General features: G+C 39.8%; 1 protein-coding gene across 1 annotated transcript; it reads right to left on the bottom strand.

Annotated features, from left to right (window-relative positions):
• Positions 1-1,014: 1,014 nt before the first annotated feature.
• Positions 1,015-15,997, bottom strand: pigu (phosphatidylinositol glycan anchor biosynthesis, class U). The gene is made up of 12 exons (XM_023294081.3): positions 15,825-15,997; positions 13,585-13,649; positions 12,859-12,918; positions 12,644-12,706; positions 11,923-12,032; positions 10,409-10,509; positions 10,130-10,227; positions 9,620-9,774; positions 8,385-8,528; positions 8,146-8,270; positions 6,038-6,180; positions 1,015-4,201 (listed from the first exon to the last, which is right to left on the bottom strand). Exons 1-12 carry the CDS (start codon positions 15,952-15,954, stop codon positions 4,088-4,090), a joined length of 1,308 nt encoding a protein of 435 aa, XP_023149849.1. The 5' UTR covers positions 15,955-15,997; the 3' UTR covers positions 1,015-4,087.
• Between the last annotated feature and the right edge of the window lie 1,238 nt (positions 15,998-17,235).

The following is a 17,235-nucleotide window of genomic DNA, read 5'->3' as shown; positions in this document are numbered from 1 at the left end:
CTGGTAACAGCTACTATTTTAGTACCTACTCGGACGGGGTTCCAAACAAGCTGAGTTGAGCCGATAATGTGACGTCTACAGAGTGCAGGCCTCTGATTGGACAAGGAGTGATGACACGAGAGTGACTCCTTCATGAAAACCACACCTGCCATTTTAGAAAAAACTGGCAACAATGACGGTGTGCATTGCTCTCCACAGAACTGACAAACAACTGATGGAATCTGACAAAAAGCCATACACTGAGCAGCAGGTATACCATCACCACAATGTCCTCCATGACGTTGAGGGACTCCCTGGCTGCCGTACTACGACGAAGACTCCACCCACGATGAGGTGGTACTCAGTGTAGTGGAAAACGACCTAAACCGAGTCGAGTTGAGCAGAGTAGGTGCTAGTGGAAATCGCCATAAGTGTAGCCCTGTGATAGACTGTTACCTGTCCAGGTGTCCTTGACTTCACCCTCAGTCAGCTGGGATAGACTCCAGCCTCCATGACCCTACAGAGAATAAAGTGGTGTATAGATGATGGATGGATGACATGCAAGAAGGAAGCGTTTTCTCCAGAAATAGCACCTTAAGGCTTGTGTCAAGTTTGCTGCTGATCACATGGACAAAGGTTTTAGACTGGTCTCCCTAAAAGACATTTAACCAAATATTAGCATTGTTGTAAGTTTATTTGAGTAGATCTTGTCATATTTGCAGAAGACCCAAAATCCATTTCTGGAGTAAATCATAGGAGTCGCTGGAAGAAAATGTATATCAAGACTATCATGATAATATATCATCTTAACATGTATGTAAACTTTTGTTCACAACTGTATATATTTGTGTGTGGCAGAGGCTACTTTGCTTGCATTTTTTGTTTATTTTTTTAAAGACTGTCATATTTTATTTTCAATTTACACATTTTTAAAAAATATATAAATCCTATTGTGGTATAAAATGTTAAATCGAAGTTTAAACTGACAAAGGAGAACATCTCACACATCAGTATCAGCAATGAAAAACACGGGGCTGAACCAACACCTCAGGTTTAATCAACATTTATGACATGTTCACTCATTCATCAAACATATCAGCCCTGTCAAACCCTGAATCAAACAAAGGAATATATATACAACAGTATCAAAAGAACTCAAGTCCCCCTTCTTTTCAAAAATAAAGAAAATAATAAATCTCTTTGCAAAGTTTTCAGTGCAGCAAATAAATAAATATCACAAATTATTTCTCACGCATTGGTATCAAAATGGCCGCTGTTCCCGCCTTAACAGGTGAGGAGTTCAACAACAGACTTTGTTTTATGTTGTCACTTAATATTCTCATGTAACTGGACAGTAAGCAGAGATATTTTTCATTTCACATGAAAATCCATTTATTGCAGTTAGAAACGTTTGATTTTTTCACATCTGAAAGTAACTAAAACCGTAACTTTTTTAATCTGCTGTCTTCATAATATAGAGTAAAATATTTTTGAAAAGTTCATCTTTCAGTCCTTTCCTGACACTTCAGAGGCTGTTTAAGGCTTTTTAAGATTGTGAATTCAGTCCACGCTCAGTGACCTCTACTGAAAGCAGAAATGTTGTAGCATGTCAGGATGAAATTACAGTCAGACGTTTTCTGCTTTCCTGATAAAGAAAGGAGGAAAATCAAATGCTAAAAGAAGGAAATAACATGAGTGATTTCATGCCTCAGTTCCACAATACAAACTGTTTCTGATTATTTTCATCATCAATTCATCTGTTGATCATTTTCTGTAGTAGTTCATTAGTTGTTTAGTCTATAAAATGTCATAAAATAGTGTTTCTCAAAGCCCAAGACGACCACCTCAGATCTCTTGCTTTGTCCACCAACCAAAGATATTCAGTTCATTGCCATAGAGGTAAAAAAACAAGAAAATATTCAGATTTAAGAGGCTTTTCTTTAAAAAAAAAAAAGCAGTGATCCAATCTGATGACTCAGTAATCAAAATATGTGATGACTAGTTCAGTAGTTGAAGACTAATTGAACTATCTTTAGAGTGGAGTGAGTTCTGCTGCTAGTGGACATCTGAGAACAAAACAAATCAGAAGTCAAGAAAGACATTTTGTGACTCTAATCACTGATTCACCAGCGTATGAAGCAACAATGTGAACGTTTGCTCAGAAGGATGAACCCTCAGAGATTAATCTGCAGCTCCTCCCGGCTTCACAGAGCTTAGAGTGAAATTCAGCTTCACCTTCACCCTTTTAGTTCACTCTCTGGACCTTTTTTTTGGCAGCAGCTTTTTTCACCAACTGGTGAACAAACTGGAGTATTTTGCAGCTAAATAGATGTTGGATGAAAAAAGAATTGGGCTGGTACAATCTCGACTGTGAATGAATGATAATGGAACTCTGCTGCTGCAATCGTTTATTAGAGGGAAACATTTAGACTCATCTGAGCAGGGAAAGCACAGCCGTCCTGCTTTTGTTTATGCTGGTTCAGCTTACTGGGACTCTTAAGGAACTTGTTAATTACATCTCTGCTTTCACACCTGTAGCAAGTCAAAATGCCTCCCATAAAAAAGGTCTGCGCGTGTTGGATAATTTCCAAATGTGTTCATTTTTCAGACCCTTACAGCTAAAACAGTGATTTTAGTCTGGAGTAAATTCTCCATTAGTGTGTAGAGTGGATTTTGGACACTAAGAGTCTAATAAGCTTTAAAGTTTAGAAATACAGACATTTAGTCTGTGCTGGAGAGTTGTCTATACAGTGACTGCAGAGGAGACGGTTAGCTTAGCTTAGCATAAAGTCAGGAAATGGGGGCAAACAGCTAAACTCTACCTACCAGCACCTCTAAAAGTCACCAGTTAACATGTTAGAACTAACTGGTTTAGTCCACTCAGTAGTGTCTGTGCACTGGGGCTTTGTTTCCAGTCTTTATGCTAAGCTAACTTCCTGGCTGTAGCTTTGTATTTTCCACACAGACATCATAGTTTTTTTTTTTATCTCATTCTCAGCAAGAAGGCGAATATTTCCTAAAAATTCTACACTAGTCTTTAAGCTGTTGATCCGCCTCACATCCTAAAATGCCTCTAAGCACATGCAATGATAATGATTCATTTTAAATGTGAAAATTAGCTAGAGTTAACAAAGAATTCACTGATTACATGCAAAAAAACAGAGGAAGCTATAAAACTTCCCTCATTACTGATTCATTTGGTGGATTCTACAGGATTAAAATGGGACTAGATAACATTAATGTGGTCATTAATTATAACGATGGTGATATTTATCCGTTTCCTGTCTCCAGATGCTGCAGTTGTTAAAACACATTCACTGTTGTCTTTGCTCTCCTCTCTGTTAGCAGTAAGATCTGTTAGTTATGAATCCAAGTCATGTTGGAGGTTTTAGTGACTTCAGTTTTGAGGCAGCTGAAAAGATCACAATCTCTAGTAGTAAATTTGTACCAGGTACGAGGTCTGACTGGTTTCTACTTGAGATGAGATGCAACACTGACCATGCAGGATTTGTTAATCAGAAATAAAATAGAAAACAGTGGGGAAGAGAATGCTTTCAAATCTTCTTCTTGCTTTTCCCCTCACACAGATGTTAACAGGTAAACAGAAAACAACACAAAATAGTGTGTGTGGGTGAGCTGGGAATCAGGAATGATCAAATTAATGTCAGATTCCCACATTTTTGTAACTCCTCTTGGTGTTTACACAAGTCTTCAAAATAAAAGCCTACCCCTTTGGGACGTTTTATTCTGTATTGGAAGTTGGTTCTTCGTAGTAAAAGCAGGAACTGCCGGATAAACAAAATAAAATTCATCCAGAGTGGCTGATAGGAGGAAAAAACCTTCAAAATAAAAGCCACCGTCACAGGTAGGTTCCAGGTGGAATGAGGCTTCAAAATAAGAGCACTCCAGAAGAGACGGAGCTATACATCCCACATATGTCAGTCATGTAGTTTGTTGCAGTTCTGTTGTTTGCATATGACGCTGTACCGTACACACTGTCTGCATGTGTGCTTTTGATCGGTTTGAGGATCAGAGAGTGTTTTATCCTCCTCACTTGGTGTTTGTTTGAGCAGTTTCCTCCTCCCTGCAGAGGCGGGACGGGAGCGTTTTATTTCAGGACGAGCGTCGCCTCGGACCCGTCCTTCCTCTTCAGATACAGTCCGTAGGTAAGATGGTGTTCCCTCCTCAGGAAGGCATAGAAATAATCAGACACCAACAGGATCTATAGAGAAGCAAAGACCAGGACAGTAATAAATACTCACTGAGAGAGATCAGGGAATTGAGGGAGTTCTCTCAAAGAAATCTATTAAATAGCTAATGAGGAAGCAAAATAGCACATTCAAAATATGTATCTTTGTCTTATACACCTTTATCAGAGGAGCTTTCATTGATAAAATGAAATCTTCACTAAATTTAGCTAACTTAACATTGGTACAACAGTTGAAGAATTATTTAATTGCTCTATGAGAAATGATTTTCTTTTCTGTTATGTAGCATTCAGCACAAAAACTGAAAGTAAACTTAAAGTCACACCTGATTCACAAGCATAACAGCGTGGAGCTCTCTGTCAGATGGATCCTGCTGCTATCTGATGCATATTTTAAGAAGTCAGAGGAATTATTCCTGAACAGCAGGAAACAACAAACTAATCTTCAGCTCCTGGTAACATTTTGTTAAAACCTGGACTGCATTCATTACTGGTGAGTCACACTAAAGCAGACTCTGTCTTCAACACAGTGAAGTATTCTCTTCATGGATATTCCTGTTTGTTTGCACCATCGTGCTTCACATCTTCATGTCATTATGCTGCCGCCACCATGCTTCACAGTGGGGATGGTGTGGTGACGTCCACCAAACGTAGTGTCTAGTCTGATGGACAAAAAGCTCCACTTTGCCTTTTATTTTGAAGGGTATGTTATGTGTAACTCTTATTTACATTATATGACAGGTAAAAGATCATTCACCCTTTTTTCCTTGGTCTGCAAACAGTGTTGATTACATCAGTCCTGCCTGAGTTAAAACATAAAGTTAGTGATATCATAGGTATTCACTGGCATAATGCTGCCACCACCATGCCTCACATCATGATGCTACCACCACCATGACTCGTGCAATGGAAGAAATCCATTAAAAAGCTGTTTTGTAATTTTGGCCTCACACTGTATCTGGTGCTTTTTGTGAAGTTTATGGACAAATATTGGTGCTGAAATGTGGATAAATCCTCCTCCAAATTGCTTCACACAACTTGCAGGATGCCGCTTGTGTGTTCCTATTGGTCGATGTGACAGTACGCAATTCAACTTGTGTTGGAAGAAAGTTCATACAAAAAGAGTCTGACTCAGTAGGACTTCTCGTTTTGACTTTTACGGAGAGGTGAGCAGGGTGTTTCTGTTAAACTTTCTCTTGTGTGGCAGCTGGAACTTCTTGGATTCCCTGCTGGTTGTCGGGGATCAAGCCAGACGCCTGGTAAGATGGTAAATGATCATTTTCACGCTTTAGGTACTGTATGGAGGGAGCTTTACAGGTTCTAGTAGTGGATTTTTAATTAATGCAAATAAGTCAAAGTGATATCTGTCTGAACATTCAACTCTCCAACAAAAAGCAAGTAAAATGTACAACTTTTCCAGTAAGCTCTAGAGGAAACAGCTGCTATAAATCCTGGATTGTCTCCAGATGCTACACATCCCTTCTGCAACTCAGACCTCTAAATAAAGTTAGTGGCAGATTTAACAGGATCACATTTCTTAAAACATACTTTTATCCAGGAGCCTTACCTGATTTTATTTTTTATAAGCCATATTGTGTTTTTATCTGTCTCCTAAATCCTGACGATTTTATGCCTGTCTGTTTGTTCTGCTTTGGAGGACTCTTTATAACTTGTATTTTGAAAATGTTCTAATAATAAACATTACTATTGTTATTATTGTTAATAAGAGACCCAGCGAGCCACAACACACACCACCACCTGGACACTGAAGCAGCTAAATGGAATTCAGCCGTCATCACATTTCATTATCTGCATCAATAAACGCCTCTGGCTCCGTCCCGGCTGTCCTACCTGCGCCACATTGAACAGCAGAGTTATAGCGTAGTAGAAGTTGGAGTTGGCGCTGCCGGCGTAGATCCAGAGGTGCCAGAGGACGGGGAACAGAGTGGAACAGGCCAGCAGGACGCAGGACACCAGGAAGGTGTTCCTCAAGACTGGACCAGGAGAAAAACCAAAAAAAGCACTCAAGCTTCGACTGATGCAACAGTTCTGGTTCATGACTATGTCTTAACAGTTTAAATGTTCATTATTTTCATTCAGTAAAAGAACAAAAGTCACATAATAATGAATCTTTTCTAAACGAGACTATAGTCAGTGTGTTTATGTCAACTCTGCTTCTTTTGCTATTATGACCCCCAGAAGGCAGCTAATTTCAGTTAAAAACCTCTAGAAAAGCCAATTAAAAGAAGATCATTCTTTGATTATCAAAGCAGGACAGGGAGCAGCTCACTTCACAGTAGCACAGGAAGAACTTGACAGAAATGCTCTGTTTAGCTGGAGGATGATGTCAGTCTGCCACACGTTTACTAAACAGAACAACTGCTAGTCCAACTGTGTGCTGGAACACCTGAGGACCCTATACCACCTCCACATTTCCTTCTATCTTCTTTCTGTGGATGCATTTTGTACAAAGGGTCCTGAAGGCAATTTATAGGAGGAAAATTCACCTTAAATTGAAAATTCAAAAATTTGACACTTCATCCATCTGTATAATGCGGCTGTGGCTCAGGTGGTAGAGCGGGTCGTCCAATGATCGAAGGGTCGACGGTCTGGTTCCCGCTCTGTCCTAGTCATGTGCTGTTGTGTCCTTGGGCAAGACACTTTACCCACCTGGCCTCCAGTGCTGCTACTCACACTGGAGTATGAATGTTGGTGGTGGTTGGAGGGGCAGATTGTCAGCCACGCTTCCATCAGTCTGCCCCAGGGCAGCTGTGGCTACAAATGTAGTTTACCACCGCTGAGTGAGAATGTGTGAGTGAATGAATAATGGATCCATTGTGAAGCGCTTTGAGTGCCTTGAAAAGCACTATATAAATCTAATCCATTATTAATGCCTTTTGTTGCTAGATGTTTAACGTACATGAGGAGCCCAGAATCTCAGGAATCTAGTACACCACCACCCCTACTGCAAATCCAATAATTCACCTAAAATCCCCTTTCCAATAAATTGGCAAAAACGGAAGCTGCATAAACTTCAGAGCTTTGAATTGGACTGCACTAGATTACTAGATTACAGTGAGTTTGTATTATGGATGTGGCCGATAGATGCTCTCATCTGATGAAATTCTCTTAAGTCGGACAATCGCCGGTGTTACTTTCAGAAAGAGAAAAGCACCACATCTGTGATGGCTACTGAAGCATCACTGGTGTGTGAATGTGTGTGTGAATGGATAAATGAATGAGAACTACTGTAGAACGCTTTGAGTACCACTCAGGTAGTGATGAAGAAAACAGCACACCTTTTGCTACAGATACGTTCTAGTGTCACTCCTTCATTCCATTTCCCACGGTTATCCAATTCTTTAATCTTTTGTTATTTGTTACTCTGTCAGATCCCTCATCTCTTACCTTTAGTTGTTGTACCTTTGCTATTTGCAACTGTTTGCCAGACTCCTCATCTCTCATCTTTTACTGTCTGCCAGACGTCTTGATTCAACCAGCTTTTGTTCTTTGTTGTCTTCCCCTCTGATTCTGATTAGCAACCATACGCAAATTAACCACTATTCACCCTGTATTTACATACAGCCTCCACCTCCCTCAAAGTGTAAATTTGGCAGTTTTTATATCGCAGCTCAACGATGAACATGGCAGAAAAACAGCAGCTAACTTGTCTGTGTTCTATTTCTCAGTAATTCTTCTGCTGGGATCAATCAATATAGTTCTCTTTTTAGCATTTACTAGGTTAGAATTATGTAATAATCTGTATTATGTTATGTATTATTCATTTAGGCTAAAATGGCTCGCAGGAAGGCTCATGTAGTTCACCTCCAGATAATGTGCAAATTATTATTTTTCCCCTGCAACCAATCGATTGGTTGAAGAGTTTGTACGATTTTAGGGAACCAAGGTTTTCTGTGGTTAACTGCAGCCCTGGTGGACCTGTTGTTTTATATACTCACATCTGTACAGATGACTCCAGACAGGGAGGAAGGCCATGTAGAGTGCGATGTCTCCCACTGTGGGGTACGACTTAAAGATGGAGATCACAGCTAACTGCATGAAGATCAGAAACACAGGATGCTCCCTGTAGCACACACACAAACACACACACACAGAGCAGCATGATGGGACCGACTAAAGAAGAAAGACAGATGGACTTGGAAGCACCGATGGGGTGACAGTGACGTAGAGGGCTTACTTGAGTTTGACGGACAGGGGGATGGTGTAGAAGAAAACATTGATCTGGAAGACGCAGAGGAAGAAGAGGCGGAAATGTTCAAACATCTCAGCGAAGAAATACCAGAAGAGGCCGATGTTCGGGGTCAAGTCAGGAACAGAGAGACTGAAGGGAGAGAAAACAGAAACTCTTACAGCAGACGTCTACAGACTGGCCAGGATTAGCTAACATTTCAGTGTTATTTAACACTTTTGAACAATATGTGCTCTGACAGGGACTTTTAACAGTGATAAAACATAGATTCACAACATTCATGATACCCTCATTCTGTGTAGACTAATAAAAGAAAAACACTGAGAGCGCAGTACTCCACCAAGGCTGCTCAGTCATATGATTTTATTAGGGATTTCATTTTGAAATCTTTAATAAAAAATGACCTTGCGCTGGGCACAGGTGTGTTCTGCGTGTGTACATTATATACCGATACCGAATCACGTGACCTAAATATGTAGCGGGAGGCGGGAATTGATGGGACTCAGAAACACCCCCACAATTTAATCAGTTGTTCCTTGGATCATTTCTGATGGATAAGTCCTGATAAGTCCTCAGAGGTGGATTTGTAGTAGGATCACAATCATGTGATCATCAGCAAGCAGCTGATGTAATGTTCACTTGTTGTCATGGTTGCAGTGACGCCAAGCTGCTATCTGGCAATGATACAGAAATCTTTAATAAATCCGTGGATCCAGACTATAAGCAGCATCACTGCCAAAATCTAATCACTTGATCCTTGTGTTATTTCTGACCTTCCCTCAAAATTTCATCCAAATCCGTTGTTTTTTTTTTTTTTTTGGAGTAATGTTGTGAACGAACAGACAGACAAACATACACTGATCATCACATAACTCCGCCGCTTCCTTGGTAATGATGATAATAAAAATGAAAATAAAAATGAAAATAATAATAATAATAATAATAATAATAATAATAATAATAATAATAATAATAATAATAATAATAATAATAATAATAATAATAATAATAATAAAAGAATTTCCAGAGTTGTAAAAGCCTGACTCCATGAAGTAGGATTCAACCACTGAGCAACATATTAGCTTCTAACAAGCCTTTGAAAGAGATTTCAGACATTTTTGGACAATGACAGCCCTGACTGGGAGAAATGTTCATGCATGAGGCAAACCCAACTAATTGAAGCTCCTCCACAGTGCTACTTAAACTTTCTTTTCTCCGCTTACATGAAGCCGTAGACAGACGGCATGTAGTCCCAGGAGCCGAGAAGAAAAAATGAGAGACAGATGAGGACAAACAGGCTGCCGAGGTACATGAAGAGGTACTGAGCGATGAACCACCAGAAGCTGGCTCGCCGAAAATTCACTGGGATGTACTGACGCTGGAGGAGGAGAAACAGACATTAAATAAAGGCATAAAAAAGGCATAAAAACAAGAAGTAATACTCCGATATTTACCTTCTGGAAACTAAAGTATCGATCTCAGTAGACCGGTATCGTTCAATATCAGAACCAACGCTGGAATTGATACTCGGATTGATCCACCACTAGCTGCTTCAGCTAATCTACAAAATATGTTCTGATATGAAAGTACTTCATTTTCTGCCTTATCAGTTAATATATTAATAAATCATTAATGGCAATTAATCTATTAATCATTAACATACCTACTGAAGGTGGTAAAACAAACCACTAGATGCTGTTTAAATGCATGTGTCCATTCAAATGCTTACATACCTGCATCAAATACAGCATTGCTGGAGCGCACAGAGTCAGAGGATAGATGGACTGATAGGTGGCCAAGCACAGAAATATGGCACTCAGCAGAGTGTTTCCTGAAACCCAAACAGAGTTACTCAAACCAAGTTCATCTAGAGCAGAAGAGTTAACCAACTTTGTAAGAAATTACTAGAGCTCGGTACAGCACTAACCCTGCAGTGAATTTCTAAATGGAGTAAACAACATAACACAGTCAAATCCTGCTCAGATAGAAAAGGATGAGGATCTGTGGTTTACCCTTTATGGTAGAGAAGATGAACAGGGCGACGACAGCGTTGTTCAAGCCGCATGTCGACTTGGCAACACAGGACAGGATGGTGAACGGGTTCAACAGGTAACTGTGAGAGAAGGTGACAGTAAATTATTTGGCTGCAACTCTGGAGATCGATGCACAAAACTCAGAAGTCAGAGTTGAGGTTTCTTCAAAGCAAATCAGTTGCATAAATACACTTAAGTCTTCTCCTCGACATTTCCTTGTAAAGTATTTAGGGTTTTCTCCTTATTTTGGTGTGATACTTAAAGAATCATTTAAAGTTAGTTAAACTCCTGCACAAAGACCTTCTCATTCTGTCTTAACATGGTCAACTTTATGTCGATATAAACTAGTGAAATAAATTGTCAAGCTTTCTTGAATGAATCCGTGTTGCAGTTTCCTTCCACAATTGTTCTTTTCTTTTTGCTTTTATTCGCGGAAATTCAAATAAATTAATTGTACTTTCTTTTCTCTTTGTCTTCTATTCTTGTGCCATTTGTTTGAAACTTTCCAAAGACCAACTTTGCGAGACAACACCAATCACCAGGCTATGAACGTGCTCACTTAAAAGGCTTGTCAGGAGTTTTAGCAGCATAAAGAGGACCAACACAACATTAGACAGGTGGTCATAACGTTATTCCTGATCGGCGTATATTAGACCTCAATACAGCTGCACATTACAGCTCTTAAATGTTAAATTCAAACATGGCATTAAAGAAGTGACACTGTCCCGTAATGAAGGATACGTGGAAATCAGCGTAGTTGTTGGACAGATCTGACTGAATGTGATTTATACCAGTTAACTCATCGGTTTTCTAATCTGTGTTCTATCAGCTGCAGCACCAGCAGTGGAAAACTGACAGGACAGCAGATCAGGACCAAATTTAAAAACATATTTATGTATGTTCTGCATCACCAGCTGAACACAATAGGTTACCGTGGCAATGCAATGCATACAGTGTGCCTATTGTAACTGCACTGCTTCGTTAAGTGGGATTAGTAATGCGCAGCTCAACAGGTTTGCAGATACAACATGTTCCTCAGCTGACAATTGCTTACAGACAGTAACTTAAATGCCAAACTCTTAACAGAACCTCTAGAGAAGGTTTCCTGTGCAGCATCAGTTACCATAGTGATCTAGCAGGCTAACAGAGCACCGCCTTCATGACAATGACAACTCTGACATCTCCTTAACACACTAATCTTGTTTCGTAGTCCAGCCCTGTAGTGTCACAAGAGAGGAAGTGCAAGCAAACAAATGTTCTCCATGTAACCTGTGGCGTTTCACTGCGGTAGAATCCCTTTCAATGAAGCAAATGTCTAAATAGTTTTCCTTAACTAAGGGAAGTTTATAAGTGATTTGGCCATTAAGTAAATCCCTTATCTAAGAAGAGTGTCAGACTTAAGGAGAAGACTGAAGGAGTTCTGTGCAGCAGCTCCCAGATTCAAAAGGCTTCAGTGTTGGGTTTAGCGCCCTCTGGGGGCCGATGGCACTTACAACATGGCTACTTTCAGAGGGATGTAGTACATTTCTTTGGGGCTTCTGATGAGCTCCAGACAGTCCAGAGGATAGCGGTCTGCCTCCAAGGCAAACTTCTGCTTTCTGAACTGAAACAGCATCAAAGACAAGTCAGTAAATGTCAGAGTTGTTTTTATATCCAACTACTAAAATGAACAAAATGCTCTACCCAAAGGAATGATAAAGGTAGTGTCTGTCATATCTTGGCCATATGTGAAAAAAGGAGTGAAGTTCAGCACACAGCAATCAATATTTTATCACAACCTGATGTTAGTAAAACAAATGATAACAGAGTTTTTGCACATCTTTATATCAAACATGGCTACAGCTACCAGTTCTTTCCATTGTTGAATAATCTATTTTCTCCAACTATTAGTTGTCAAAAAATGGTGAAAAATGTTGAATTGTGTTTCTCAAAGCCCAAGATGATGTCCTCAAATGTGTCGTTTGTTTCCACAAACCAAAGATACTCAGTCTACTGTTATAGTAGAGTCAAGAAACTAGAAAATATTATAGAAACAATGTCAGGAGTTGGGATCAGGATCTACACTTTTTTTCTTTAGGAAATCACTCAAACTGAGTAACTGATTATCAAAACATTTAACATAAGAGTGGACAACCAACTGAATAATCATTACTGTTCATATAAGAACGTGTATATTTTTAATTGCTTTCTCTGGATAATTTGCTGCATACTTACCACCTGTTTGTTGTAGTCCTTGACGGCCATGTAGAGAGCCACAGCAGTGATCACATCAGCCAACTGAAGACACACAAACGGTTAAAAAACAAAATCCTTTTACTTTCTTTTTAAATCACAGCAGCAACAGTCCAGCTTGTGTTCACTGTGGATCCTACTGGAAATATTCCACTAGTTTATCAGCATTTAGAAAAATGTTCTTTATCTTCACTCACCATAAATGTGATCTCTGCATAGTCCACCACAAAGTGAAAGAGGTAAATGATGAGGGGAGTCTGAAGGCAACAAAAGAGGACATTTGGAGTAGAAACACATATTTAGAGTACAGCTGAGATATGGCTGAACTAAAAACTCATCCCAACTCATCACACTTACAAATGTAACATTTTTTAACATTAAAACAATCCCTTCCTGCATTAAAAAGGCTTATATTCAGGCGCCCAGATAGCTGAACTGGTTGAGTGGGCGACCCATGAACAGAGGCTATGGTCCCCGACTCAGCGGCCTGGGTTTGATACCAGCTCAGGGCCCTTTACTGCAGGTTGTCCCCCTTTCTTCTCCCTACTTTCCTGTCTGCCGCTCCTCAAACCAGTCTAATTCAGTCTAGATACACCTTCTCCAGAATGCGCAGACCGAAACAGCAAAGATTGAGGATGAACAAGCCTCAAACTTGTTAATCAGTTCCACTTAGATGTCATCTGATGGCCCGTCACTGGAAGGATGCAGCTCAATAAAATCTTACCTCTGGACAAACAACGCTGCTTTACTCCGGCTGAGAAACGGAGCCAAATCTAAAATATTTCTTCTCCAGTTTACAAGCCAGAACTTGTGTTTTTAAACATCTTTAATGTTTTCTTTAGAATATTTCCCAGGTTTCTAGGTGTAGGTTGACGACCACTCAGCGTTTTGAATGCCTCGGTACGTGTGTGTGGATCCCTCACCTCATGGAAAACATCTCCAGAATACGGTGAAACTCCCAAGTCGAGCAGAGCCAAACCTTCAACCACTGCAAACAAACAAACAGAGAAAGTGAGCTTCCTGTTCGGGCTGCCTCATGAACACTTCATGAAGGGTTGTGGTGTTTTGTGTGATTAACAGCATGCAGCTGTTAATCTGTGTGTGTACTGTGTTTTCTCCTGCATTTCAAGCTGAGGCTTCATACAGCTTTAGTAATTCACATTTTTAGTGTACAGTTGCATGCAAAATGATTCAACCCCCTGACATTTTTGACATTCTGGCACAATGAGCAACATATAAGACAGGAGAGTCAAACTCATTTAGTCCACGGGCCACATTCAGCCCAATTTGATCTCAAGTGGGCCGGACCAGTAAAATCACAGCATATTTATAGTAACCTATAAATAACCACAAATCCACATTTTTCCTTTGTTTTAGTGCAAAAAAGTACATTCTGAAAAAGTTTACACTTAATGAATTATCTTCTTGCAAAACATCATGAAGAACCTGAAATTTCTTAAGAAAAATAAGTGAAATATATGCCTCAGTTTATCATTTACACATTACAACTTCCAGATCACAGAGTGTCTACAAAGACACAGAACATCTAGTCACACCTCTCTGGAACTGAACTACATAGTATTTTATTTTATGAGCAAAATGACAGAAGTCAAACATAAGAAGGCCAAAAACAAGACAAAATATTACAAAAATGAGACACCAAATGACAAAAACTAGACACAAAATGACAAAAGCGAAAAACAAAGTGAGACAAATGACATGAAACAAAACAAAAAAGACAAAAAAATTGACAAAAAAGGTACAATGCGACAAAAAAATGGACAATTGACAAAAACAAGACAAAAAACAATGAACAAAGCAAAACACAAAATGGCAAAAATAAGACAAAAAACACAAGCGAGACAAAAAGGAAACACAAAATGACAAAAATGAGAAACAAAACGACAAAACGTCTCTCTGTAATTTCTACACTTTACAAAGTTGTCCTGTGGGCCGGACTGGACCCTCTGGAGGGCCGGTTTTGGCCTGCAGGCCGCCTGTTTGACACCTCTGATATAAGAGGTGAACAGTTAGTTTATTGAATTATAATACCAAAAGCAAAAATCAAGATTTAATTCATAATCCATCCAAAATCTCAACTTTTTTTTCTTTACAAAAAGCAGGTTGCAAAATGATTTAACCCCCTATAAAGAATGACAAAACAGCTTTCATGAAATCCCTTATTTTTTCAATGCTTCGTATGTTCAGCTTCATTTCAGATGACGGACTGAATCCTCCTCAGTGTGGAATACGACAGATTTCTGGAGAGATGTTCTGTTGCTCCTTAGAGACATTCATTTGTGATCTATTGGATTCAGGCCAGACAGCAGTCTGGTCCAGGTCACAGTTCCTCCTGCTGTCATGTTTCTGCAGACTGGGAGTCATCCTGTCAACCAGTATTTTGCTATATTTACAGACATTCATTTTACTATCTGTAAACGTCAGCCCCATATCTTCACACTTCCACCCCCGTGCTTCACTGTCAGAGTTAGGGTTAGCTAACCCCTAACCCTAAGTGTTCACTGTGGAGGTGCTGGGCCATACATGCTAAATAAACCCCACTGGAACCAAAAAAGAAAAAGAGATTTTGGTCTCATCGGACCACAGAACGTGCTCCCAGGATTCATTATTTTTAAAAATTCTTTTCATGTCATTTAGGAAAGTTTAATGTTGCAATTTTGTGCGAAAGCAGGAGCAATGGTGGATGTTGTGTCATTTTCAGTGTCTGATTTCTCAGATTTCTGTTGATAAACCCTGTGCCAAGTCTGAACCACTGTTTTGCAGAGCTAGAAGAACGACTTTAGGAGGATCCCTCTATGTCCTGATCACTGCTGCAGCTGTCTTCCGTGAGGACTCTCTCCGGTTGTGGACGGAATGAAGGGTTTTTATGTTTGTCTCTTCTAATCAAACACAGGAATAAGACACGAGTCAGCTCGAATTTAAACCTTCGCCTACAGAAATCCCGGTCTGCTGTTGAGGCTCTTTGTAGCAAAAGGCTCATGGGGTTTCTAACGTGTTCAGATTGCTGCAGCTAAACCGGTTTGACGTTACCGACGTCCCTCAGTCACCGGATAACAGCGCCGAGCTGAGGCAGCAGGAGGGAACAGGAGCGGCGTTCCAGCGACCAACCCGGGCTCCGGACCGCCGCCGAACCCCCGCTTACCTCTCTTCCAGGCGGTGATCGGAGACACCACCTCCACCCTCTCCGCGATCAGCTCCGCCAAGCTGGATCTGAACAGAGCCGCCCGGATCGTAACAGCTAAAACCAACAGCAGAGTCAAGGGAGCCGCCATCTCGACAAGGAAGCGCTGTCCGCCCTGCGAAGGGCACGATGGGAAATGAAGTCTGTCATCAATGAGGAAACCCGGAAGTCCACTCTGAAAAACACGATACATAATTAAATTAATGAAAAAAACATCCATATCATTTACTTGTCATTTACATATCACTCTTGAATATTATTATTATTATTATTGATATTATTATTATTATTATTATTATTATTATTATTATTATTATTAGTAGTAGTAGTAGTAGTAGTAGTAGTAGTAGTAGTAGTAGCAGTAGTAGTAGTAGTAGTAGTACCATGTTACTAGTTTATTATTTTTTGGGAGAAATTTAGGAGAAATAAACACGATTAAGGAAATATACTCAAATTGCTGTCCGTTGTCTTGCCAAGCGGAACAATGCCATTCTGTAATTTTGTGGATGTTTTCACCCGGAAACTTTTTGTGTTGGATCAAAACAAAACCGACAAAGCTGTGTAAAGCTACAGATAGTAAAGCTGCTGTTTTCCGCTAATGAGGTTTCCTGTTATCAAAACAAACTGTCTGATAAAAAAAAAAACTAATTTAATTTGACGTGTGAGCATATTTTAACAGTCACGTGCTTTTAGAACAAAGAAGATACGTCTCATAAAATTGTTAAATGTGAACTACATTTATAAAAAAACTTAATCGTGTGAGTATCATCAAATTCCTATGAAACTTGGGCCTGCAAAAACATCCATCCATCCATTATCTATACACCGCTTAATCCTCACTAGGGTCATGGGGGGGGTGGAGTCTATCCCAGCTGACTCAGGTGAAGGCAGGGGACACCCTAGACAGGTCACCAGTCTGTCACAGGGCTACATACAGAGACAAACAATCACTCTCACATTCACACCTACGGGCAATTTAGAATGATCAATTAACCTCAGCATATTTTTGGACTGTGGGAGGAAGCCGGAGTACCCTGGAGAAAACCCACGCATGCACAGGGAGAACATGCAAACTCCATGCAGAAAGATCCCGGGAAAGCCGGGACGTGAACCAGGGATTTTCTAGCTGCAAGGCGAAAGTGCTAACCACTACGCCACTGTGCAGCCCCCTGCAAAAACATAAAAACTTAAAAAGGTTTCTACAAAATGCAATTTTTAATAGTTCCATAACTCATTTTAATAAATCAACGTGTTAAGTTCATTAATTTAAGGCTTGAAAATTTTTTTCTTTATTTTTAAACCACAGTTCAGGATTTGCACGAGTATTATAATTAGCATTTTCATCATCATCTAATAAGAATGACAATGATAA

Source organism: Amphiprion ocellaris, chromosome 5 (assembly GCF_022539595.1).
Source record: "Amphiprion ocellaris isolate individual 3 ecotype Okinawa chromosome 5, ASM2253959v1, whole genome shotgun sequence".
In the NCBI taxonomy this organism is placed as follows: domain Eukaryota; kingdom Metazoa; phylum Chordata; class Actinopteri; family Pomacentridae; genus Amphiprion; species Amphiprion ocellaris.
Note: the sequence above shows the minus strand (reverse complement) of the source record. Positions and strands in the feature narration are given on the sequence as shown.